Source organism: Lygodium microphyllum, chromosome 11 (assembly GCF_053477565.2).
Source record: "Lygodium microphyllum isolate KBCC chromosome 11, Lygodium_microphyllum_v1.1.10, whole genome shotgun sequence".
NCBI classification, from domain to species: Eukaryota; Viridiplantae; Streptophyta; class Polypodiopsida; order Schizaeales; family Lygodiaceae; genus Lygodium; species Lygodium microphyllum.
This window is the reverse complement of record NC_141145.1, coordinates 107,677,696-107,703,380: the sequence shown is the minus strand read 5'-3', so window position 1 is coordinate 107,703,380 and position 25,685 is coordinate 107,677,696. Positions and strand designations below refer to the sequence as shown.

Genomic DNA, 25,685 nt, shown 5'->3' with positions numbered 1-25,685 from the left:
TCTATCGAGGGCTAGTCAGCCACCCTCTTGTACTGAGAACAAGGTGCTTGGGGGCAACCACCTAGTTTTCTTGCCACCCTCTAGGGGGATGCCAAGAGGTGAAAATTGTGTTGGCACTTCTCTCCTAGATACATAGACTCTCAGTGAGTAGGGATTAATCATTCCCAAGGGATTGTTCTATCAATTTCCCTCTGCTTGGCCTTTGCCCCTCTCCTATCCTCTAGAAATCCCCTCAAACTTTGATAAAGCGAGTGGGGCCAGCCTCCCAATCAATCCACTAGATGTGAGAGCGTTTCTCTAGTTGCACCTTGTTATGGGCATCAAACAAGGTAACCGGAGTAGAGTATAAGCATCAAATGCCAATGCCAAGTGTGGCTGCCCTATTTCCAGCACTGTATAACAGTAAATGGCAGTCCCAAATCAGCCAATATTTCAGGCCAAAATCATGGCATAATCATGTGCATACATTTCCAAGGCACTAGGCATCATGTAGGCCGCATACAGGCATCAAATAGCACAACCGGAATGGAGTGTAAGCAACAAATGCTAATGCCAATCTTGCTGCCCTGTTTTCAGCCTGTTATGACAGTTTATGATAGTCCCAAATCTGAAGAAATCAGCCCCGAATGATCAAGACCAATGCCCACAGCTTGAATGACATCAAACATGAAGTCTAATAGTCCTCTTGATTAAGGTAGAGAGCAACAAGCAATGGCCAAGTGTGGAGCTGAAGTAGACGAGTGCTAACAGCCTGGAAAAATGGCGCAATCTGTCATGTTGGTGCTGAACTTGCTACTGCTCCACGTGGGCTGAAAGGGGATAATGGGGGGCTCAAGAAGGACCTATCAAAGGCCTATGACAAGCCTCTTTGAGCCTTGATAGGTGTAAGGCACAATATGAGGGGAATAAGCTTCAAGGGTTTGAAGCCATGGCTGCCCTTGCTATTTGCAACCTATAGACTGAAATAAAACCCTAAAAGAATGATCAAATACCTTAGTACCAATGGCTTGAAGGTGTCTCAATAGGCCGGGAAGGTGCTCGGGAATCCGGGGAGTGACGGGAGCTCGGGGAGATCGGATATGACTGCCGGGATGGAGATCCAATGCAAGAAGGGAGTCAATGCGAAGCTAAGCAAGCACCGAGTCGAGCTCGAGCAAGAGGACACCAAGCTCTGATACCAATTGAAAGGTGAGAAGGATCGAAGCTTGCACGCGAGCTATGGCGGATATATGGATTTCAAACAAGAGCCTATTTGTCGATCTCTTCTTGGCACGTTGGGTCCTTTTGCTCTAGGGACATATGTAGACTTTGCTAGACCTGTAGTAGGCCACAAAGAAAGGAAGACCTAGGTAGTACAATTGGTGTTGTAATGAAGATCCATCTCGAGGATGGTATCCACTCCTTGTCTAGTTGAGGTTCACACTCCTAAAAGGCAACTTGGAGGAGGACCTTGCATGTCTACTTGCTTAGAATGAGCCCTCAGACCACTAGCTTGCCCAGCAAGGTCTGACTGTGATAGTCTCCATCAATGATCCCTAGGGCCCCTCGGAGTGATGTGATATGATGGTCCCCCAAGCCACCTTAGCACAAGAATCCATGGATCCCTCCTATTTTGAGGGAGGTGTCTCCTCCAAATAGCATGGGATATCTAGCTCCGACTATGCTATAGGCTCTGCATTTGCAAATATTGTCTATAGGCTCTACATTTGTAGATATTGTTGTTGGGTTTGACTCACGCCTATGCTCACAGAGGAGTGTTGATGATCCTCAGTAGGACACTACGACACTTTTTACTCTCCATACAAGAGGTTTTTTTCCCCAGATTTATTTCTTTTTATTTTATGTGTCTATGTTACACAGTTTGGGCACTTATTGTGTTTTACACCCTGTGGGTGTGAACACCCTCTTACAACCCTAAGGTGTAAGTTGTACTTTACACACGAGGTCATTGCATTTTGGGTGTCGGGCTAGCACACTCACATACTCTCTTTATTGTCAGTTGTACTTGTAGTTGAGCTCGAGATCACACTCACACACTCTCTTCACTGTCGACTGTACTTGCAGGTGAGCTCAAGCTATGATCCTTGTGCATCCTCTCACCTCTCATATTTGGTATCAGAGCATCCCTTTGCTTAGCCTAGCTCACCGCCACACTCCAGCTTCTCGACATTCAGTCCAACGATTTGCCCCACCACCAAACTTGCAGCATTGCCCCAGGCAGTGCCTCTTCCAGTCATTAGCTTTAGTTGCACCGCTAGTCAGGGCAGCCCTCCCGACCCACTAGGTCCGCTTGTGTAGCGCCAAGTCGGCTGACCTGTCTGCCTCCAGTGCCCCAAGCACTGCTTCCATCTGCAGTGGGCGCCAACTGTAGCATTGCCTCTAGCAACGCTTCCGTCGCCATTCTCCACAGCACTTGCCCCTTGTGTAGAGCCAAGTGCCTAGTCTCGAGCGCCACCAGCGAGCACCCTAGTAGGCTTGTAGCTCTATGCGCCTTTGCCTATAGTGCCTCTGCCTGCAGGACCCGGCCTATTACGCCTCGTCCCTCCAGTTGGTCTGGCCGCCATAAGCCCTAGCTTCTAGTGCTTCCACCTTTGGCTCTTGTCCCTGGCTGCCCTTAACACGCTAGCACCGCTTGGTCTTGAGTGCCATCACAATAGCCCACCCATCTCCAGCTCGAGCACAAAGATAAACAAAAACAAAAATCCTTTAATTTTTCAAAATTTTAATTTAGAGTTCATGTCTTGCAAGGGACTTGTGCTCGCGAAGCATCTGTTTGCTTCAACAAGTGTCTAGGACACATTTTTTGCAAAGTTTTTGTGCAATTTTGGATCAAAATTTTGGGGCTTTTGTTGTCAAATCAGAGATTGGCAAATGTACATCAATGTGATAGTTTGAAATAGATTGATTTTGTGCATTTTGGGACAAGAAACTTTGGGGATTTTGCATTTTCAGTGATGCTGAGCACTTTTCGCATCTTGTATAGCGTGCATTTCAGACAGTTTTTGTCAAATTGTGTTAAAATTTGCTAATTAGAGAAAATTATTTGCTGTAATTTTTGTAAATTCTAAGATTTCCAAGTTGGTCCAATTTGAAATATTGCTATTTTTCTCTTTGATCAGTGACATTTATCATGGCAAATTAGGGAGGTGATATATTTATATATGTGTCCAAGGAGGATAGGTTGGATGGCAACAACTATTCCGTATGGTCATTTATGATGAAGAATGTGCTGATTGCAAAGAATCTTTGGGATTATGTTAGCAGTGAAGAAGTTAGGCCCGAGTTGTGGCTCTTGCTACACCTCCTCCAAGAGGACGTGGAGAACAAGCAACTTAGCCCGCTCCAACTCAGCCACTTCCCTAGAGAGCCGCAACACAAAAGGCACAGGACACGCAGGATTCACAGGCTTTGTCACTGATTGCATTGGTAGTTCAACGGTCTATCATACCCCACATTCAGTTTGCAGCTTCTTCACGAGAAGCATGGCTGACCTTAGAGCAGATGTGTGCTGGAAAGAATGAGACACACATCTCTTTCTTGAAGAAAGAGCTTGAGATTGTGAAGATGAATGAGGGTGATTCTATGCAAGATCATCAAAATAAAATTCAGGACTTGTGTGGGCAGCTTATGAATGTAGATGAGTACTACTCAGATGCACAATTGATATCCACTACTTTGAATTCATTACTGCCCTCATGTTTGGCCTTTCATACGGGGCCTTAAACCTCACTATGAGTATTTCCCCACATCCACTTTCTTTCCTTCAGTTGGTCAGTTTGCTCTTAGAGGAAGAGTAGACAACAAAGAACAGTGGTGTGGATGTTATAGCCTTTGAGTAGGCTTTTATGGCAAGCCAGAAAGGCAAGGGTGGCCAAGCTCAAAATGCTCCACAGAGCTCTGGGACTTCAAATACTTCACACGGCAGCAAGAAACAGGGGGGCATGCAAGCCAAGAAGGGCAAGTGTCACTATTGCAAAAATCCAGGACACTACATCACAGAATGTAGAAAGCGCATAGCCAAGGAGAAGTCAAGGATGTCTCTTTTTGATGCACCTTCCACTGCTACTGAGTACTCGTCTTTTGTTGCAGATAGGGACTATTGTTTTTACACATGCAATTATGACTCTTCTTGGACTGATAGAGCATTTAGCTCTACTGAGGATACGAGCACATGGTTTTTTGATAGCGGTGCTTCCAGGCACATAACATCTTATAGAGATTTTTTTTCTTTTGTTATTGCAGCCCTAGTTAGCAACTTTGTATAGTGTGCCAATAATGCATCATACCTTGTTAGAGGCATTGGGGAGATTGTGTTAACAGCCATTGATGGCTCTATTCTCCGCTTGCAAGATGCCTTATTTGTACCAAGCATAAAGAAGAATTTACTATCTATTTATTCTTTGGCAAGGTGTGAATTGCAACTCACCTTTGATGATGATAGATGTATGGTCAGACATAAGGAATACATAACTTTGGTTTTGACTGGCACTTCCTGCGTAGTGCAGCTTCGCCGCCTAGTGCGGAACTTCCTTTGGTCCAGTTTAGACGGCTCCAAGGATTCTAGGGCCAAGGTGACGTGGGCGACCATCATACGGCATTGGTTAGAGGGAGGGCTTGGGATCATAGACCTAGAGTATCAGAGTATGGCCCTCTTGGGCAAGCTAGTTGTCTGCGGTCTCACACCCGGTGGGAAGACCTAGAAGGTTCTATTGCAGGAGGGTCTCCAGGATTGTAGAGTAAGGCTTGGCGGTGAGTGGAGGCCGTCCCTGAGATGGATCTTTACGTCAGCCCAGATCATCCCCCCTAGATCACCTTTCCTACGCCTCTTGCTCCGTGTGTGGCAGGGCCTCTGTAAGGCCCTAATCCAGAGTCCCCTAGGCTGCTAGGAGGAGATAGACCGTCAGCCAGTGATTTGGAACCCCCAGGTCAGGGATGGGAAGGGGCACAGATTGGCGAGTGCCCCCACATCTAGTGGGCTGGTTGGGAGGCTGGCCCAGCTCGTACCATCAGGACATGGCGAGAGGTGTACAAGATGGTGGACAAGGAGGTGTTGTAGCGAGTATCAGGTTGCTAGAGAGGAGTGGAGTTGAGGAGAAGGGAGATAGACGCAACAATACCTCAGGAGTGGCTTGCTCCCCTGATACGAGAGCCGATAGAGCCCGGGAAGGTATGGGCCGCTAGGTTCTCTCCAGTAGGCATCCCCCTCCAGGTGGCAGGTAGAGTGGGCGGCGCTCCACCTGGGACCTTCTGCAACGTACAGGAGAGGGGGCATCTGGCTCTTGACAAAGGGCAGCAGGATGAGGGGATAGGTGTCCTTTCATGGAAGAGAATCCGGGCGATTGGCCTTTAGGGAAAGATATGGCGGCTGGACCCTTTTGTCTTTTAGTAAGAGCTCAAGGAGTGGCGCCTCTAGATCTGGGAGGGTAGGCCACTTGATGAGCTGGAGTGGGATCTGGGAGAGTGACTATGGCTGTCCACTGCAGTCACCAAGAAGCCAGCGAGGTTCCTGGAGTACACCACCAGGATTGGTAGACACTTACTGATGCAGGAGGTTATGGATTGGGCTCCGCAGGCACAAGGCGCAACACAATATCACAGAGCCTTTCCGACGGACCTTCTGGCGCCACCTTTGGGATAGCTGGAGGCCGATGAGGGTATCGTATTTTTTATGGCTGGTGGTGCATGGGGGCTTGGCGCTGGGAAGTTGGCTTGCCCGGATGCAGGAGGGAGGTTGTAAGCGTTGCACAGAGCAACCTCTGGAAACCCCAAAGCACTACCTTTGGTCATGTGAGGCAGTGTAGCTTGTGTGGAGAGAAGCATGCCGGATTCTTCGCCGTATAGCACCCAGCCTTGGATGTATCTCATGGGGAGCTTTTTGCTGGCAGGCGGTCAGCTAGGGTCGTCATGTTCTGTATGAGGCCGGGATGCAAGACACGATATTCATTATCGAGGCTGGGTCGTGCGCAATGGTCGATTTAGAGGTTCTACCCATCCGCCAAGTACTAGAGTCCACAGCGGACCGCTCTGAGGTATGGGAGATCATAGGGAGTCTTACTGGTTGGCATATCTGGAAGGCACGGTGTCAGGAGGCTTTTGGCAGAGAGAGACTTTCGGTACATGGGACCTTAGCAAAGCTTTGGATCTCCATCATCCACTCCTTCTGTGGCCGATGGGATCAGGTGCAGGGCGAGTCCAAGGCTCGTTAGGAACTCCAATGTCATTTCATGTGCACTTGGGGCAGCCAGGACCTGTTTTTCGTGATGCAGGCAGGCAGCCCCAAATGGCGATACACCTCCCCTCCAAGCTTCTTGGCCCCCATCCCCCCCAAACCGCCTTGAGAGGCTTGTATACATGATGTATTTGTGACTTTCATCAGCTCTAGCTAGCCTGTTGAGCATGAGCACTGAATTGTAATCAGTTTTTTTGAGTAATATAATCAATCACATTTTACTTGCAAAAAAAGGTCCTTCTAAATCTGTTAGTATGGTACTTTCTTTGGTTGGCTGAAGAAAAGAGCTCATTGACTTTTATTATGGATCTGCATGAAAGAGCTTCTTTGGTTGCCCTCTAGCATTTGTCAAAACTACATGGTTGGTAGATTTTTTTTGGATATCGCCATGATGTGAGACTTTGACTTGATATGGTATGTGAGAATTGTATGCAAGTCTGATCTTGAAGGGCACAAATGCAACCATTTCTAATCATACTTGCATACAACTCTTACTCTCCCTTTATCTTTGTAGTCATTCAATGTTGCCTCAATATGCTCAAAATCAAATCTTGTATGATTTTAAGTGAAAACTCTCACAAATTAATCTCCAAAATGATTAGAAATTAGCCCTAAGATACATATGCAAAAGTGATTTTAAAACAAACCCAAACCTTACTAAAGCTCAACTCTTTCATAAACCAATAATTGTCGTATATGAAAATAATATTTTATTGGAGGTTTCAATGGTTAAAAATATGTCACTTGCCTTCATGAGTGCTATTATAAATATCCATCTCCTCTACTGTAGCTAAAACTGCAACCATATTATCTTCATTGCTTTCCTCTACGTCTTTTGAGCTAGATGTCGCTCCCACCTTGAACCCTCGATTTGTCAAATATCTTATTTGATGTGCTTGACCTTTCAATATATGGGTTCTCATGAAATTAGAAAGACACAAGTAAATGGATTGCTTGCCAATGACTCGTGATCCATAAGGAGCTTCACATTCATGGCACCATACTCAAGGCAAGGATGCACCATTAAGATCTTCTGTGGCAAGCTCAAACATATCATCTCTTGGTGGATTTTGCTCTCTCAACTTCTTGCGAGTCTTCTCACATTGGTTTAGCCAACTTTCAAGAGTAGACTTTGAAATCAATGTGTTCTTGAGGATGCTTTTAACATGCTTTAGGTTGTCACCTGACTTGTGCAAACTATGATCACCTTCATCGCTTGCATTGAAGTTAGTGTCCTTGAGAGTATCCTTCAAGCCTGCACACATGCATTTTTTAAGCCCACCCTCATCCCCAACCTTATCTACCATGCTTGAATCTCTCTTTATACCAATAAACTTGACATTTTCTAGATGCTAACATTCTTCTTGTACTGGGTTTAGGGTGCAACCTTCACCGTCATGATCTTCATCTTCAATTATGAATTTAAAGGGACCAGATATAAGCTCATATTGTGTAATCTCTTGTCCTATCGCACTATACGTGGAATCAGCCATAACTTGGACATAACCCAAAATTTTATGTTAGTCGTGTTCACACAGTCCCTGTGTATTCGTCGCAAACTTGTATTTCCTCACAAAACCTAGCAAAGAATGACTAAAGACTGAGAAAGATGTTCTTGCAAGCCCTTGATGACTAGGAAGAGAAGGACAAAAATGCTCAACTGCACTTTGGTGTTGCGTCTTGCATCCAAGGTAGTAACACTTGGGGCACATTTCTTCACCAGAAACTAAGAGTTTGAAGCCATTTCATCCTTCACCACGCACGCGTCCCATAGTCTATGCAACAACATCAAGTTATTTTCTACCCTACATGTAGCAGTTTTTGCAATAATTACTTGTTTATGATCAAAGGTGTTTTGCTTTTCATTGTCCAACATGCTTACCACTAGGTTTGCAATTGAAAACAGTAAGTCCTCCAAAGTGAGAGAAAATTATTGTGAGCAGCAACTACCAACACTATGTGTCTTAACCATAAAAAAGGCTTACCACTAGGTTTGCAATTGAAAACAATAAGTCCTCCAAAGTGAGAGAAAATTATTGTGAGCAGCAACTACCAACACTATGAGAGAAAATTATTTACCACTAGGTTTGCAATTGAAAACAGTAAGTCCTCCAAAGTGAGAGAAAATTATTGTGAGCAGCAACTACCAACACTATGAGAGAAAATTATTTACCACTAGGTTTGCAATTGAAAACAGTAAGTCCTCCAAAGTGAGAGAAAATTATTGTGAGCAGCAACTACCAACACTATGAGAGAAAATTATTTACCAGCACTATGGGCCAGGGGGCAGTCCTGTACGACCGATCTCTCCAACCAAAACTCCTCCCCTCGCCTCCCTCCTATGAGAACTTGCTGGTGGCCGATCTGTAAAGTGCGGAGACCTCGAAAATCCAAGCCTGGGGGAAACCCAACCTCACCATGGTGCCCTCTAGGAAATCCTAGTCCACCTTGTCATAGGCTTTCTCAAAATCCAAGACTAGTACGGCCAGTCTCTGCCCACTGTACTAGGCCCACTCTGTCGCCTCAAAGAAGGTGAATACATTGTCCAGGATGCTCCTATCTTGGACAAAGCCTGTCTGTGTGTTATGGATGATGTCTGGAAGCAAGGGGCGTAGTCGCCTACCAATCATCTTTGCCAGTGTCTTATAGGCCAGTAACAATAAGGTGATCGGTCTCCATTGGGGAAGCTCCAACCGGTCTCCCCCTTTGGGGAGAAGACTGATAAGGCCTGCCAATAGACTCCCTGGCATCTGTCCTAAAGTGAAAATCTCCTGAAAGGCCATCAGTAGGGGGTCCTTCACCACTTCCCAGAAGGTAGTGAAGAAAGCCTTAGAGAGGCCATCCTCCCCTGGGCATTTCTACCCATCCTGTGTGTGGAAAGCCTCCTCTAGTTCCTTCTCTATGAAGGGGGCTATGAGGGAGCGTCCCATCTCCTCTGTGACGAGGGACGGGATATTATCCCAGACCTGCTGTCTATATCGCTCTCCTCTAGCTGAGGTTGTCTCTTGCTGGAAGAGGCGACTATAGTAGTTGATGGCAATCTCCATCACCTTGTCTGGGCTAGAACTGGTCCTCCCATACTGATCTCGGAGGCTGCGTGTCTGCTCTCCTGAGGTGCGAGGCTGGTGCACCTGAAAAAACTCCCTGCACATCGTGTCCCCCTTCCGCGCCCTAAAAGCTGCTGGGGTGTGGAAAGAGAACTCAGAGCGCCTGTCCTCTAGGCCAGCAATGGCTGCTTGCGCACGCACCTCTTGTGCATGGAGAGTGGGATCCCTTGGTGCCTCCTGTAATAATCTCTGCGTGGCTGCAAGGTCCCGTCGGAGTGCTCTCGCCTCCCAGCTCTGTTGCCTGGCTTGTATGGCTGCCTCTTGGCAGATTTTGCTTGACTCAGCTAGGGCCTCTGCAACCTCCTTTGTGGTGTAGCCCCTCCTGCCCCACCCTCTGGTCCAAATCTGCTCTATCTGTCTCATCACCTCCTCCCTCCTATAGATCGAGCTAGGGATTCGACAAGATTGTGTATCTAGGGCAGATGCTGGGGGATCTAGTGTCAGGAGAACCGGGCATTGATCGGACAACGTGGTGCCCGCCAAGTGCCCAATCTGGCCTCGTCGAGAGCCTCCCCACTCTCCCACATAAAACCTGTCTAACCACTCTAGCAGGACTCCACCTAGCCGCCTGTATCCCCAAGAGAAGTCCAATGACCTCTCCCTCCTGTGGAAGGCAGGGTCTCTCCAGGCATCGCGTGCTCCTACTACCAGTAGAAACACCTCCCATGCCTCCGGCTCCTCCCCGGCCATGCCCTAGTAGTTTCTTCCTCTGCCCTGCTGGTGCTCCAAAGCCTCTAGGTTGTTGAAGTCTCCTCCAACAATCCAGGAGTCCACCTCTGGGAGTCCTTCCGCGATCTCCACCCAGAACCTGCTGCGTGCCCTAACCTCCGTAGGGGCATAGATATTAAGGACTCCAAGGCACGAGTCCCTAATATCCAATCTGATCCATAACACCCTCCCTACTACTATTGTCCCGTGGTCTCAAACACAAGTGGTAAGACTCGGACCAATAGAGGTGCATATGCCTCCACTCCTACCATGGGCACCTATGGCGTGCTCCCAGTAAGTGTGCGAGCTGCCTGGGAGTACCTTCCCTACCGGTTGGGCCTGGGTGGGGGTGAGCTTGTGCTCCTGTAGAAGTAGGATGTCGATCTGTCTGGAAAGGGCAGGTTGCAACTCCTGTCGAACAATCAATTTCCTGGAACCATGTGCCGCATTGTAGTGGAGGCTATTCACATTCCAAGATGCAAGGTGTAAGCTCATGGGAAAACTTGTGACTGCTCGAACAGGCATCTGTTCGGTGTGGAGGCTGCTGATGACGAGGAGGAGCTATGAGGCATGCAGGTACGCTTTGCCGTCGGTTTGGACGGCGAGCTCCATTTCCCCATGCTGTCCCTTGGCTGGACCATAGGGGTGATAGAAATTCCAGGTGGTACTATCAATGCATCTATCAACCATGCTGAGAGTGGAGACTCTGTGCACTGGTAGAAACGGACCGCTTGGGGCCACTTGATCACATCCCTCGGAGCTCTCCACTGTGGAGGGGCTCGAAAGATGATGCTTAGGTGAGAGACCTTGGCACCAACCCACTAGTTAATGTCCATCATGCAACCAGGCCACTGTTGTGCAAACAATGCTAGTTCTTCTTCTCCCATCCACTGGGAGGTGTGGTCCGCCACCTGACTCTTCAACTCTTCCTCTATTCGTGTCTTCGTCCACTCCCCTGAGTGAGAGGAGTGAAGAAAAAAACCGTAGTTTGGTCCATTCGGTGGTGCTAGTAGATGGACCTTGCCCCTCCTTGACTTGTGAACCACGAAGATTCCCACCTCTAGAGGTAGTGGGAACTCTCCGCGCTCCGCAACTCTCGAGTAGGACCATGGGCCACTGCGGAAGAACTCCCGTGGCAACAGGTGTGCTTGTCTCGAAAAAGTGTGACGGGTAGCAGGGGTGGATGAGCTGGTGGTTGTATGGGAGGGGAAGGTCTCTTGCTGCGAAGAGGATGTAGGCGTGTGTGGCTCATCACCTCTTATGGGAGGAGGGGGGTGGGTCTAGGGGGGATCGCCTGATCCAGGTGCGGATCAGGGGGGGTGCTTGGTACGGGAGGTGGTGGGGGGGAGGATGATCGAGGGATGGTAGGATGGATGGAAGTACATGGTGGGTGTGGGGGGGGGGACTATTGGTCTTGGAAGTGGGGGGCTGTGGGCCAGGGTCAGTGGGGGGGGGGGGGATGGGATGGGGACGGAGGTGGGTGTGGGGGCTATGGGAACTCAGGAGAGGTAGTCTGTGGCGCGGGTGGTGGATTTGGGGGGCTGGGGTCCTGGCGGGTGGGGCGGGCAGGAGGGGCTGTGGAGTGCTCTGCCAAGGGGGCGTCGCACGCCCACCTGCTTCCTACTGCCAAGGCTGGGTACGAGACACTGACTGCGCCCCCCCTGCCATCTCCCTCTTTGTCGTCTCTGAACCCGTGTGAAGCCATCAACGTTCACCTGCGGGCCTGTCGGCGGAGCCACCTTGGCTCTGAAATGCGTGCAACCTGTTGCCTCATGCCCAAAGCTGTGGCAGTGCAGGCACTGCCCTGGCTGCCCCGTCACAATGACCTGCTGCCTAAAGGAGTGCCCGCCTGCCTCAATCTCTAGGAATTGTGGGATATTCTTGATCTCTTTTACTGCCACCCGTACCTTTGGGACTCCGCGAAGGATGCGGGAAGGATAGTGCCAAAAAGCCGTCCAAAGTCTTCCACCAATTGGCGATACTCAATCGCCAGGCCGGGGAAAAGAAGGGTGACCAGGTGCCGAAGAAACTTGTTGTGGAGTGCAAACGCCTCCATAGTAAAGCCCCTGTACCAGGGGACCATGTGTATGACCCCCTTCGTGGACGCATGTGGTGAACTGGGGAGTAACTCGCGAGCTGCGTCCGCCGAGTTGAGCCGGACCATGAAGATCCCTTGGCCCAATAGGACCGCCTCCTTGATCTGCGCTGTCCCGATGCATAGCGTGGAGTGTAGCCAGTCCCGAAGCTGGGCCCTGGTTGGGGAATGTCCTACTACCTGACCATAAATCGTTGTTTCCATTAGCTCCAGCTCCTTAGCTCAGACAGCTAAGAGATGTTCCTTAGAAAGGACTACGCGCAAGGTGTTTGACTGGGGGGCACTCGCTGAGTGTGCCGGCGTCTGACCAGAGGTTTCCATTGCGCGTCCCTTCTGAGAGAACTACCAATCACGTTGCGGTGCAACCTGAGGGGGGGAGTTGCTGCAGATGGAGGGAGCAAGTGGAGGGTGGGGGGTCAATGGCGAGGGGGGGGGGGGGGGACATTGCTGTGTTTGCTACAGATGGTTCCACGGTTGCGGATGGGGGAAGCGCGCCAGGGGGGGGGGGGGATCTGGAGTAGAGATAGCCTTTGGGGGGGGGGGGGTGGACAGTCGTGTGGGCAGTCGGGTGGGGGTCGTCGGGTGTGGCCAGTTGTGTGGGCGACGCACAGGGCGACAAGGCGGATGGAGATCTTGGAAACTACTTGGCTCTAGGGTCGATGGAGAGTCAATGTGCATGCATATAGTTCTAGAAGCCTTGGAGGAAGCTCTGCCTATTCGATACTTTGGCCACACCAACACTTTTGTATGGGGCCCCCATATGGGGATCAAGCCTCTACCACATGAGGAGAGCCGCATAAGATCAGCCACTACCTGGGAGGAGGAGATATATGAGGGGTGGGAGCAGATGGAGAGACCCCTAGTAATGATGATTCTACAAATGATTTGAAGTAAACCCTTGGTACCACATGAGATCATCAAAGGAGAGATGGGAGCACCACCCATAGTGGCAGAGGCCCTCTTCCAAACAGTGACTTTCGTGCATAGGCTTTGGACTTTGCGGAGACAAAGATAGTCCGAACTGATACTAGAGTCATCTAGACAGCTAGCATTACAGGGAGAGCTAAACTACATCACCAGGATGTACATTATTCAGATACACACAACCATGACATGGCACCTATTGGAGATCTGGGGACAAAGATGGCCTTCCATCGAAAGCATCTTGTAGAAGAATAATGCAATGACTTTGTTGTCTGCCCGAGATTAATAATCAATGCAATATTTCTCAACAAAATAATTGTGGATTTATTGTTCTATCTTGATTGTCTCATGGGCTTTGATCAATTGAGTGGGATGTAACTTCTAGATAGCTTTAGCTTTTTTTGCATTAAGTTTATGCCAATGATTCTTTCTTTCTTCTTAGATATCAAAGAGCAGCTCTCTATTGCATGGTGGGTGCATTAAAACCTTTGCATTGGCTGCATATTTATCGGCTAACTTTAGAAAATCCAAACCTATTTGAATGAATCTGAAGGGTGGGCATCAACTTTATGGTTGGGAGAGATGCCAGATTCATATGTTGCTTCTGGACAGGTAGAATATTGTATTGGCTGGAAGGATAAATTGAGGGTCAAATGTGAGCACTAAAAGTTGTCAATGTGGCCATTGCATATTCGATAGAGATTTGTACAATCTAGATCATGGCACACCTACAATTTTCTCATCTCTAATCTTCTGGATCAAGGCTGGTATCGATGCTTCTATGTCTATGCAATGGAATTTTTGTGGAAAACTAAAAGACATAAGAAAAGTTTTAGACTTCTAGCATTGTGAAATGTGTTCTGTCAAAAATTGTATTGTGGATTGGCTGTATGTTACATTCATTATCCTTTTTTTTTCCAAGTAAAATGTGGCTAAATATATTACTCAGAAGGCTGATTACAACGGAGTGCTCATGCTCAACAGACTAGCTAGAGCTGATGCAAATCACAAATACATCATATATACAAGCCTCTCAAGGCGGTCTGGGGGGGATGGGGGCAAGATGCCATGGAGGTGGGGTGTATCGCCATTTGGGGCTGCATACCTGCATCATGAAGAAGAGGTCTTGGCTGCCCCAAGTGCGCCGAAAGTGAAAACCGAGCTCCTTACGAGCTCAAGACTCGCCCTGCACCTGGTCTCGCCAGCCTCGGAGGGAGTGGATGATGGAAGTCCAAAGCTCTACCAAAGTCGCTTGTATTGAACGACACTCCTTGCCAAAAATCTCCTAATAGCCTGCCTTGCAGATGTGCTATCCTGTAAGACTTTCTATGATCTCCCATACCTCTGAGTGGTCTGTTGTGGGATCTAGTACTTGGCGGCTGGGTAAAGCCTCCAAGCTGACCATTGCGCAAGACCCAGCCTCAATGATGAAAATCGTGTCCTCCATCGTAGTCTCATACAAAAGGTGATGGCCTTGGCTGACTGCTTGCTAGAAAAAAGCCCCCCACGAGATACATCCAAGGTTGGGTGCTACATGGCGGAGAATACGGTAGGCTCCTCTCCACATGAGTTGTGCCGCCTCGCAAGACCAAAGATAGTGCTTACCTCCATGTGCCAAAAGCCAAAGGAAATACAACACCCTCCTCGGCTTCCAGCTGTCCCATAGGCGGCACCAGAAAGTTCGATGGAAGGCATCCATGATATTGTGCTTCGCCTAGTAATATCTGCTACGTGAAGGCGCCCAATCCATGTCCTCGTGCATCAGTATATGTCTACCATTCCTAGCTATGTACTCCAAAAATCTCAGTGGCTTCTTGGCGACCGTAGTGGCCGGCCATAGCTACTCTCCAGGGTCCCACTCCAGCTCATCAAGTGGCATGCTCTCCCATATCCAAAGGCGCCACTCTCGGAACTCCTCGCAAAGCACATAAGGGTCGAGACACCACGTCCTCCCCTGGAGACCAACCATACGAATCCTCCTTCAAGGAAGGACAACGATCTCCTCATTCTATTGCCCTTTGTCATGGACCAAACGCCCCCCATCTTACACGGTGACGAAAATCCCGTAGGGGGCGCCGCCCACTCTACTTGTCACTTGTAGGGGGATACTTGCCGGTGAGAATCTAGGGGCCGACACCTCACCAAGCTCCACCAGCTCTCAGATTGGGGGGTCAAGCCGTTCCTGAGGGATCACTAATTTAATCTCCCTTCTTCTCACCTCAGCTCCTCATTGACAACCTAATGCCCACTGCAACACCTTTTGATCCACCATCCTGTACACCTCCCGCCACGTCCTGATAGTATGAGCAAGGCCAGCCTCCCATCCATCCGGCTGGATGTGGGGGCGCTTGCCAATCTGTATCTCGTCCCGATCTTTGACATGGGGGTTCCAGACCACCAGTTGGCAGTCTATCTCCTCCTGGCATCCTGGGGGCCTCTAAATTAGGGCCTTGTGGAGGCCCTGCTACACACGAAGTAGGTTGCGGAGGAAGGAAGATCTGGGTGGCATGATCTGGGCAGTTGTGAAGATCCATCTCAAGGATGGCCTTCAACCACCACTAAGCCTCAGTTTGCACTCTTGGAGATCCTCCTGCAAAAGGATCTTCCAGGTCTGCCCTCCTAGTGTGAGCCCACTGACTACTTGCTTGCCCAAAAGAGCCAAGCTTTGGAACTCTGGGTCTATGATCCCAAGTCCTCCCTCAGACCAATGTTGGATGATGGTGGCTTGCGCCACCTTGGCCTGAGAATCCCTGGAACCGTCTGAGCCGGCCTAGAGAAAATTGCACACTAGGCGGCGAAGCTGAACCACACAAGACGAGGAGAAGCACCAACACGAAACTATGTACCAAGCCGTTGCTAAGAGGACATGAAGGAGTACATCCAATCCCTGACCACTGTGTTGATCCCACTCGGTCGCCTCAAAGGTGAAAACATTGTCTAGGAGTACAACCAACCCCTGACCACTGTGCTGAGCCTGCTCGGTCGCCTCGAAGAAGGTGAAAACATTGTCTAGGGGTCTCCTATCCTGGACAAAACCTGTTTGTGTGCCATGAATGATGTTTGGAAGCACGGGGTGGAGTCGAATACCGATCATCTTGGCCCGTGCCTTATAGGCCACTGACAACAAGGTGATCAGTCTCCACTAGGATAGCTCCAACCAGTCTCCCCCTTTGGGGAGGAGACTGACAAGACCTCCTGATAGACTCCTTGGCATCCATCTTGAGCTGAAAATCTCTTGAAAGGCCAGCACTAGGGGGTCCTTTACCACCTCCTAGTAGGTAGTGAAGAAGGCCTTAGAAAGACCATCCTCACCCGGGCATTTCTGCCCATCCTATGCATGGAAAGCCTCCTCTAATTCCTTCTCTCTGAAGGGGACTAGGAGGGAGCACCCCATCTCCTCTGTGACGAAGGACAGAATGCAGTCCAGAGCTGCTCAATTTGCCTCCTCACCTCCTTCCTTGTGTAGATTGAGTCAGGGATCCGACAGGATCGTATGTCAAGGGCCGAAACTGGAGCATCAAGTGTGAGGAGAACCGGGCAGTGATAAGACAAGGTGGTGCCAGCCAATTGTCCTACCTGGCCTCCTCGAGAGCACCCCGACCCTCCCACATAAAACCGGTCCAGATGTTCGAGGAGAGCTCCACCCAGCCACCTCTATCCCCAAGAGAAGTCCAGTGACCTCTCCCTCCTATGAAAAGTTGGGTCCTGCCAGGCATCATGTGCTTCTATTGCGAGGAGGAAGACTTCTTATGCCTCTTCTCCTCTCCTGGCATACCATGGTAGTCTTTGTCTGTGCCTTGCTGATCCTCTAAGGCTTCTAGGTTGTTGAAGTCTCCTTCAACAATCCAAGAGTCCACCTTTGGAAGTCCTATTGCAATCTCTATCTAGAACCTGCTACGTGCCCTAACCTCCGTAGGAGCATAGAAGTTGAGCAGTCCAAGGCATGAGTCCCTTATGTCTAGTCTGATCCATAGGACCCTCCCTTCCACAATCGTCCCGTGGTCACGCACACAAGCAGTAAGCCTCGGGCCAATAGAGGTGCATATGCCTCCACTCTTGCTGTGGGCACCGATGGAGTGCTCCCAGGTGCGTGAGCTGTCTGGAAGTACGTTCCCTACTCGATGGGCCTAGGCGGGGGTGAGCTTGTGCTCTTGCAAGAAGTAAGATGTTGATTTGTTTGCCAAGGGTAGGCTGCAACTCCTGCCAAAAAATCAATTTCCTGGAACCATGTGCCCCACTGTAGTGGAGGCTATTCACATTCCAGGATGTTGGGTGTAAACTCATAGGGAAGCCAGTGACTGACCGAACAGGCATTCGTGCGGTGTGGAAGCTGCTGATGAAGAAGAAGAGTTGTGGGGCATGTGAATGCGCTTTGCCGCATGCCTGGAAGGTGAACTCCATTCCCCCATGGTATCTCTGGGCGGACCATGGGGGTTATAGATGCTCCAGGCGGTAGCACTAGGGCATCTATTAGGTAGATTGAGAGGCATGACTTTGTACATTGGTAGAAGCAGGCAGTTTGTGCGAGGGGCCACCCGATCACATCCATTCGTGCTCTCCACTATGGAGGGGCTTGAAAAATAATGCTCACATGTGGGACCTAGGCTCCAGCCCACCAGTTAATGTCCATCATGCACCCTGGCAACTGCTAGGAAAAGAGTGCTAGTCCTTCTCCCATCCACTGGGAGATGTGGTCTGCAACCTAGCCCTTCACCACCTTCTCTTTCTGTGTCATCGTCCAGTCTCCTGAATGAGAGTTTTGAAAGAAGAAAGCATAGTTTGGTCCATCTGGTGGTCCTAGTAAATGGACCTTGCCGTTCCTTGACTTGTGGACTGCGAAGATCCTCACCTCTAGAGGTAGTGGAAACTCTCTGCGCTCCGCAACTCTCAAGTAGGACCACGGACCAGTACGGAAAAACTCTTGTGTGGGAGCAGTTGCACCTATCTAGGGAAAGTTTGACTGGCAGTTGGGTCAGATGAGCTAGTGGCTATGTGGGGTGGGGGGGCGGGCGGGGGCTAGGCTGTTGGTGAGGAGAAGATATAGGCGTGTGAGGCTCATCACTTCTTGTGGGAAGGGGGCGGATGGGTGGGGGTGAGGGGTCACATGTACTGGGTGAGGATCAGGGGGACTGATCAGCGGGGGAGATGTTGGGGAGGAGGAAGCTCAAGGGATGGTGGGGTGATCGGAGGTATGTGGCGGGTGTGGGGAGGGGCCGGTGGCCCTGGAAGGGGGGGGCTGTGGGATAGGGTCAGGGGGGAGGGTCACGAGGAGGGGGTGGGTGTGGGGGCTGTGGGATGTTGGGTGGGGTAGCTTGTGACACCTCCGTGGGTGGTGGAGGTGGAGGTCTGTGATCTTGGTGGGTGGGACGAGCTTGGGGGTGCTGCAGGGTGCTTTGCCGGGGGTTTCTCGCTCACCCTCCTGCTCTCTGCTGTCGTGGCTATGTCTGAGGAGCTGACTGAGGCCCCCCTTGCCATCTCCCTCTCTGTCGTGTAGGGTGACCGAGTGTGTAAGAAACCTATTGTGGAGCGTGAATTCCTCCACTGTGAAGCCACTATACCAGGGAACCATATAGATGACCCCCTTTCGTGGAGGCATAAGGTGAGCTATCCACTAGCTTACGGGTTGCGTCCTCTGAGGTGAGTCAAACCATGAAGATCCCTTGACCCATGAGGATTGCCTCTGCGATCTGTGTGCCAATGCGTAGTGTGGAGAGAAGCCAATTCCCTGAAGCTGGGCCCTAGATGGGGAGTGTCTTATGACCTGACCAAAGATTGCTGTTTCTTTCAGGCAGGGCAGGAGAAACGGGGGAGAGTGCAGGGCCGCTATGGCGGCAGCAGCAGCGCTAGTATATGACATGTAGGGAATGAATGATTCCAAGTAACCTTCATTATCAATTTTTTGCACTTGCAAAACTTTGCTGACTTAGGTTCTATACAGGTTAAATGATCAAGTTAACCTTACTGATGAGATGCTTAAATGTAACCTATGTTTCTGATTGGGTCACTTGGAAAGGCAAACTATATGTTGACCACTTAAATTGCTTTGTGCATTCATAAAATGTAAGGCTTTTTAAATCTATTGTGACATCCTTTTAAAGAGTCAGAAGCCCCTTTTTCCAGTACGTTTCATCATGGCAAAGACGGGGCTGCTAAGTACTAGTTTGTCTCAACTATGTATCCTTACTTTTCTTTCCTCCATTGTATGCATAATTAATTTTCTTTGAGTACATTTCTTTACATCTATCGGTTGGTTTAATGTTTGTTTCCATGCAGTTTGCTGAGCCAGGTTGATCTGAAGAAGTTCAGTGCTCAAGATGGTCGTAAGATTGTTGACTTCTTTGCTGTGGCTGTAAGCAACTGGAAACTCACTGCAGGCCTGTTTTGAGTACAAGATTAGCTCTGGAGTGGACTTCCAAGACTTAACATATATAAAGAACAATATGCAAAGTCTAGTACAAGGCCTAAGCAAATAACTAATTAGGAGGACTATAGTGCTCAAAATGAAAGAAACTGCTAGAATTCAAGAACTTGAGAAGTGCATCTCCCCTCCTCTTAGTCTCAAAATCACCATCTACCCTCCCTCAGCTCCCTCAGAGAGTTTTTTAAGTATGTCTATGATTGTATAAAAATTTTGATGTTGTTTTAATCTTCTGGTATCCATTATAAACAGATCAGTGATCTGAGATCAAATAATTGAATATCTGTGTTACCCATCTGTAGTTTTTTATAATTAAGAAAGGGTTCAGTAATCAGAGAAGGATAGGCACAGAGTAGGCAGCGCCAACCAGCTGAATTGAGTGTATCCCAAGTAGTAGCCTACTGTTAGACTTGAGCTTATAACCCTGAGGTTGTGTCTTCAAATCTCCATTGGGGTAAATATACCCTCTGAGGGATTCATCCGTGTTCCCATATTGACCAATTGTGTAACCTTTGCAAGATGACTTGTGTTGCAGTGGTTCATCTATGATGGGTTCTAACCTCAAGCCAATGTGGCTCTCACCCACTTAAGAATTGGTGTTTTGAGTGGTAGGTTAGACCGACATTAAATGCTCACTTGAGCTCTGCCTTGAAGATTCACATACAGAAAGTCATTGATGCCAAAGTCAGATATCAAGTCAAAGCTCAATAAGCATGCTTTAGATCAACACTATATCAAGTTTAAGGTTGAAATTTGAGCTTGGCATCTAGTCCAAAGATCAAGCTTTAACATTAAGTCTACCTTTAAATCTAATAAGTGAAGATCGAGTTAAGACTGAGTTGTAGACTCAAGGTTGAGACTATGCATTTAGGTCCTAAAATCAATGTGAATTTAAGTTTGGGACTAATTTTAGAACTAAATGTTGGGGGTAAAGGCACTTGTGCCTACGCCTCCTTGTATTTACTTCACACACCACAGCCACACACTTGTACACCATTCGTCATACACTATCGCCATCATCTGAAATCTGCATTTGATGAGTTTCTCTCTCCTCCAGCTGTCACCTACACGTCTTGCACTGTCCTCTAATGCTTCCTGTTGTTGCCCAGTTTTTCTCTCTCCTCAGGTACTTGCGTTTTTGGTTTTTCTCTCTCCTTATTGCTTGTCTTTTTTTTTTTTGCAAGTAAAATGTGGCTGATTATATTACTCAAGAAACTGATTACAACAGAGTGCTCATGCTCAACATACTAGCTGGAGCTGATGCAAAGTCACTAATACATCATGTATACAAGCCTCTTAAGGCGGTCTGGGGGGCATGGGGGTAAGAAGCCATGGGGGGGTATATCGCCAACTGGGGCTGCCTGCCTGCATCACGAAGTAGACCCTGGCCACCCCAAGTGCGCATGAAGTGACCTTGGAGCTCCTGACAAGCCCTGGACTTGCCCTGCACCTAGTCCCATTGGCCACGGAGGGAGTGGATGATGGAGGTCCAGAGCTCTGCTAAGGTCGCATGTATTGAAAGTCTCTCTCTGCCGAAGGCCTCCTGACACTGCGCCTTCCAGATATGCCATCCAGTAAGACTTCTATGATCTCCCATACCTTCGAGTGGCCTGCTATGGGCTCTAGTACCTTGGATGGGTAGAGCCTCCAAACCGACCACTGTGCACGACCCTGCCTCGATAATGAATATCGTGTCTTGCATCCCGACCTCATACAAAAGATGACGGCCCTGGCTGACTGCTTGCCAACAAAAAGCTCCCCATGAGATATATCGAAGGCTAGGTGGTATACGGTGAAGGATGCGGCATGCTCCTTTTCACACGAGCTGCGCCTCCTCACATGACCAAAGGCAGTGCTTTAGGGTTTCGAGAGACTGCTGTGTGCAGCGCTTACAATCTCCCTCCTTCTGCATCTGGGCAAGTCAAATTCCCACCGCCAAGCCCCCATGTGCTACCAGCATAAGAAGTACGACACCCTCCTCGCCCTCCAGCTATCCCATAGGCGGCGCCAGAAGGTCCATCGCAAGGGCTTCGTGATGCTGTGCTCTGTCCAGTGTCTGCTACGTGACGGTGCCTAGTCCATATCCTTCTGCATTAGTACATGTCTGCCTATCCTGGCAGTGTACTCTAGGAACTTGGGTGGCTTCTTGGCGACCGCAGAGGCCGGCCATAGCCACTCTCCTGGATTCCACTCAAACTCAACAAGTAGTCTGCCCTCCCAGATCCAAAGGTGCCACTCTCTGAGCTCCTTCCAAAAGACATAGGGGTCTAGTCACCATGTCTTTCCTTGAAGGCCCACCACCCGAATCCTCCTCCACGAAAGGGCGGAAATCCCCTCATCCTGTTGCCCTTTGTCAAGGGCCAGACCCCTTCTGAACGATGAAGAAAGTCCCCTGCGGGGCGCCACCCACTTTACCTGCCACCTGAAGGGAAATGCCTGCTGGCGAAAACCTAGCTGCCCATACCTCCCCGGGCCCTATCGGTTCACGTATCGGGGGAGCAAGCCACTCCGGAGGTATTTGTGTGTCTATCCCCCTTCTCCTTAACTCCACTCCTCTCTGGCAACCTGATACCTGCTGCAACACCTTATTATCCGCCATCCTGTACACCTTCCGCCATGTCCTGATGGTTGAGGCCGGGTTGGCCTCCAGATCACCAGCTGACGGTCTATTTCCTCCTGGCAGCTTGGGGGCCTCTGGATTAGGGCCTTTTGGAGGCCCTGCCACACACAGAGTAAGCTGCGAAGGAAAGGTGACCTGGGGGAAGTGATCTAGGAGGACGTGAAGATCCATGTTAGGGACGCATAGCCTCCACTCCCCGCCAAGCCTCGGTCTACAGTCCTGAAGGCCCTCTTGCAATAGGACCTTCCAGGTCTGCCCGCTTGGTGTGAGACTGCGGACAACTAGCTTGCCCAAGAGGGCCATACTCTGATACTCCGGGTCGATGATCCCAAGCTCTCCCTCTGATGTATGTCGTATGATGGTCGCCCATGCCACCTTGGCCCTGGAATCCTTGGAACTATCAGACCCTGACGAAAGGAAATTCTGCACTAGGTGGCGAAGCTACACTATGCACGATGAGGAAAAGCACCAACACGAGGCGATGTATCAAGCCGTTGCTAGGACCTGGTTAACCACCAAGGCTCGTCCGGCTAGTGAGAGGCAAATCGTGCTCTAGTAGGTCAGTTTCCTCTGAATAGAATCCAGCACAGGAAGAAACTGTTGGGCAGGAGTGATGTCGAGTCCCACCTGGAACCCTAGGTACCAGACGATCTGCCCTTTGCTCACCCATCTGAATCCTAGGAGGACGCTCCACTCCGTGCTGGAGTCCGGGTCTATGAGGAAACCAACCAACTTTCGCTAGTTGATTTTCACTCCCGTTGCAGAGCAGAACACGTCAAGAGCCATCCAGCATCAACTCATCGTCCTCTATGTAGAGAGGGCTGTATCATCTGCCTACTCTGAGTCTAGCAACTCAGTCTCTCTCAATGGAAGTCAGAGGTTGCGTAATCCACTCACACGTGACCTAAGGAGGTGAGACATCGCCTCTGCGAAGAGTAGAAACAGGTATGGTGCCAGGGGGCAGCCTTGTCGAATCGATCTCTCCAGTCGAAACTTCTCCCCTCGCCTTCCGCCTATGAGAACCTTGATGGTGGCCGATCTGAACAGGGCGGAGACCCCAAGAATCCAAGCATGGGGGAATCCCAACCTCACCATGGTTCTCTCTAGGAAATCCCAGTCCACTCTGTCATAAACTTTCTCGAAATCCAAGAGTAGTATAGCCAGTCTTTGCCCATTGTGCTGAGCCCACTCTGTTGCCTCAAAGAAGGTAAATACATTGTCAAGGATGCTTCTATCTTGGACAAAGCTTGTCTGTGTGCCATGGATGATATTTGGAAGCACGGGGTGTAGTCCCCTACCAATCATCTTTGCCAGTGCCTTATAGGCCACTAACAATAAGGTGATCGGTCTCCACTGGGAGAGCTCCAACCGGTCTCCCCCTTTGGGGAGAAGACTGATGAGGCCTGCTGAGAGACTCCTTGGCATCTTTCCTAAAGTGAAAATCTCCTGGAAGGCCCTCAGTAGGGGGTCCTTCACCACTTCCCAGTAGGTAGTGAAGAGGTCTTAGAGAGGCCATCCTCCCCTGGGCATTTATGCCCATCTCGTGTATGGAAAGCCTCCTCTAGTTCCTTCTCTGTGAAGGGGGCTAGGAGGAACGTCCCATCTCCTCTGTAATGAGGGATGGGTGTGATTCCATACTTGCTGTCTACATCTTTGCTCTCTAGCTGAAGCTGTCTCCTGTTGGAAAAGGCGCATGTAATAGTCAGTGCCAATCTCCATCACCTCGTTTGGGCTTGAACGGGTCCTCCCATATTGATCTTGAAGGCTGCGTATTTGCTCTCTTGCGGTGCGGGGCTGGTGCACCTGGAAGAACTCCCTGCACATTGTGTCCCCCTTCCGTGCCTAGAAGGCTGCTGAGGTTCGAATGAGAACTCCGAGCGCCTGTCTTCTAGGCTAGCAATGGCTGCTCGCGCTCGCACCTCATGCGCGTGGAGGGTGAAATCCCTTGGTGCCTCCTGCAATAATCTCTGCATGGTTGCAAGATTGGAGCTGTGCTTAACCAAGAGCATCATGCAGTAGCATTTGAGAGCCGACGCCTCAAGGACCATGAGAGACATGCTCCAGTATAGGAGAAGAGCTTATGACGGTGGTACATGCTCTTCAAGTATGCAAACACTATTTACTTGGTGCAGATTTTGTTATTAAAACCGATCACCAAAGTCTAAGATACTTCCTCACTCAGAAGAAGCTCTTAGAGAAATAGATGCGTTGGGAAAATTTCTTATCTATGTTTCATTTTCAAATCCTTCACACATCTGGAACTAAGAATGTGGTAGCAGATGCTCTATTACGGCAACCTCGAGTGAATGCAATCACAACTGTTTACCAGAACGAGTTCATGGATTTACCCAAAATGTATGCAACTGATTCTGTCTTCTCAACAATATGGGATCCGGCTTAACTCAGGTCAATTGATTACACCTTACTCGATTCAAGATGGTTATTTGTATCATCATCAAGCAATTTGTGTAACCTTACCATTGCGACACAAAAGGTAATGGATGAAGCACATGCATCTCCATATGCTAGACATAGGGGTATTCTACCCAGTACTCAAGCATTGGAAATATATTTCTTTTGGCCCACTCTTAGAGTTGACGTGGAAAGATATGTCCATGAGTGCAAGATATGCCAAAAAGTAAAGTATGACAGGCATAACCCACTTGGTCTAGTGAAGCCATTACCTATTCCCAATGAGCCTTGGGAAAGTATAGCCATGGACTTTATCATGGAGCTTCCTCGCACACAAGCATGCAACGATGCAATCTCGACTATCATTGATAGATTAAGTAAGCAAGCTCACTTTATACCTGTGCAAAAGACAATCAAAGCTGATCATATGGCTAAGCTATTCATTGCTCATATTTTCAAGCATCATGGCATGCCTAAGTCCATTATAAGTGATCGAGATCCCCGCATGACAAGCCTCTTTTGGCAAGCTCTCTTCGAGAACCTCGAGACTCATTTAAAGTTTTCATCCTCTTATCATCCTCAAACGGATGGGCAGAGTGAAAGTGCTAATTCTACTATTTTGGACCTTTTGAAATCCTATGTCTCTGATAATCAAAGAGAATGGGAATAGTATTTTCCTTTAGTAGAGTTTGCATACAATAACACGGTGCACTCTAGTATTGGTAAGGCACCCTTTGAGATCATCTATGGTAAGCCTCATTTACCACCCATTCTTCTTATGAAGGATAAGATCTTTGTAGTAGATGAGTTTGTTAGAGACATTGATATAGCTTTCAATCAAGTAAAAGGTGCTATCCAAAGGACACAAGAGAAGCATAAACGTCAAGCTGATAAGCATCGTCGTAAGTTAGATCTCAAGTTGGGACAGCATGTTCTTCTTAAGTTTGAGAAGGCTCGCTTGAAGAAGTAGAAAGGTCAAAAGGGTAAAGTGGTTAAGCTTTTTAATTACTATTATGGCCCTTTCAAGATCACAGATAAGATAAACGATGCCACTTTTTGTTTGGATCTACCAAGTCATTGGAACATTTATAATGCTTTCCATATAAGTTTGCTGCGTCAAACCTCCAATGGAACCAATCAAGGAATATTTACCTGACATAGAAGAAACAGAA

General features: G+C 48.9%; 1 protein-coding gene across 10 annotated transcripts in view; it reads left to right on the top strand.

Annotated features, from left to right (window-relative positions):
• LOC148029206 (calcium-transporting ATPase 4, plasma membrane-type-like) overlaps positions 1–25,685 on the top strand; it is a 235,347-nt gene that overhangs the window by 72,235 nt on the left and 137,427 nt on the right. For all 10 annotated transcript variants that reach the window (XR_015692390.1, XM_087687972.1, XM_087687970.1 and 7 more), the window contains one exon: positions 19,337–19,412. Coding sequence is in view for 9 of the 10 variants with exons in the window: in XM_087687972.1 (XP_087544098.1) it covers positions 19,337–19,412 (76 nt within the window). In the remaining variant the exon portion in view is untranslated. The remainder of the gene's footprint in view (positions 1–19,336; positions 19,413–25,685) is intronic.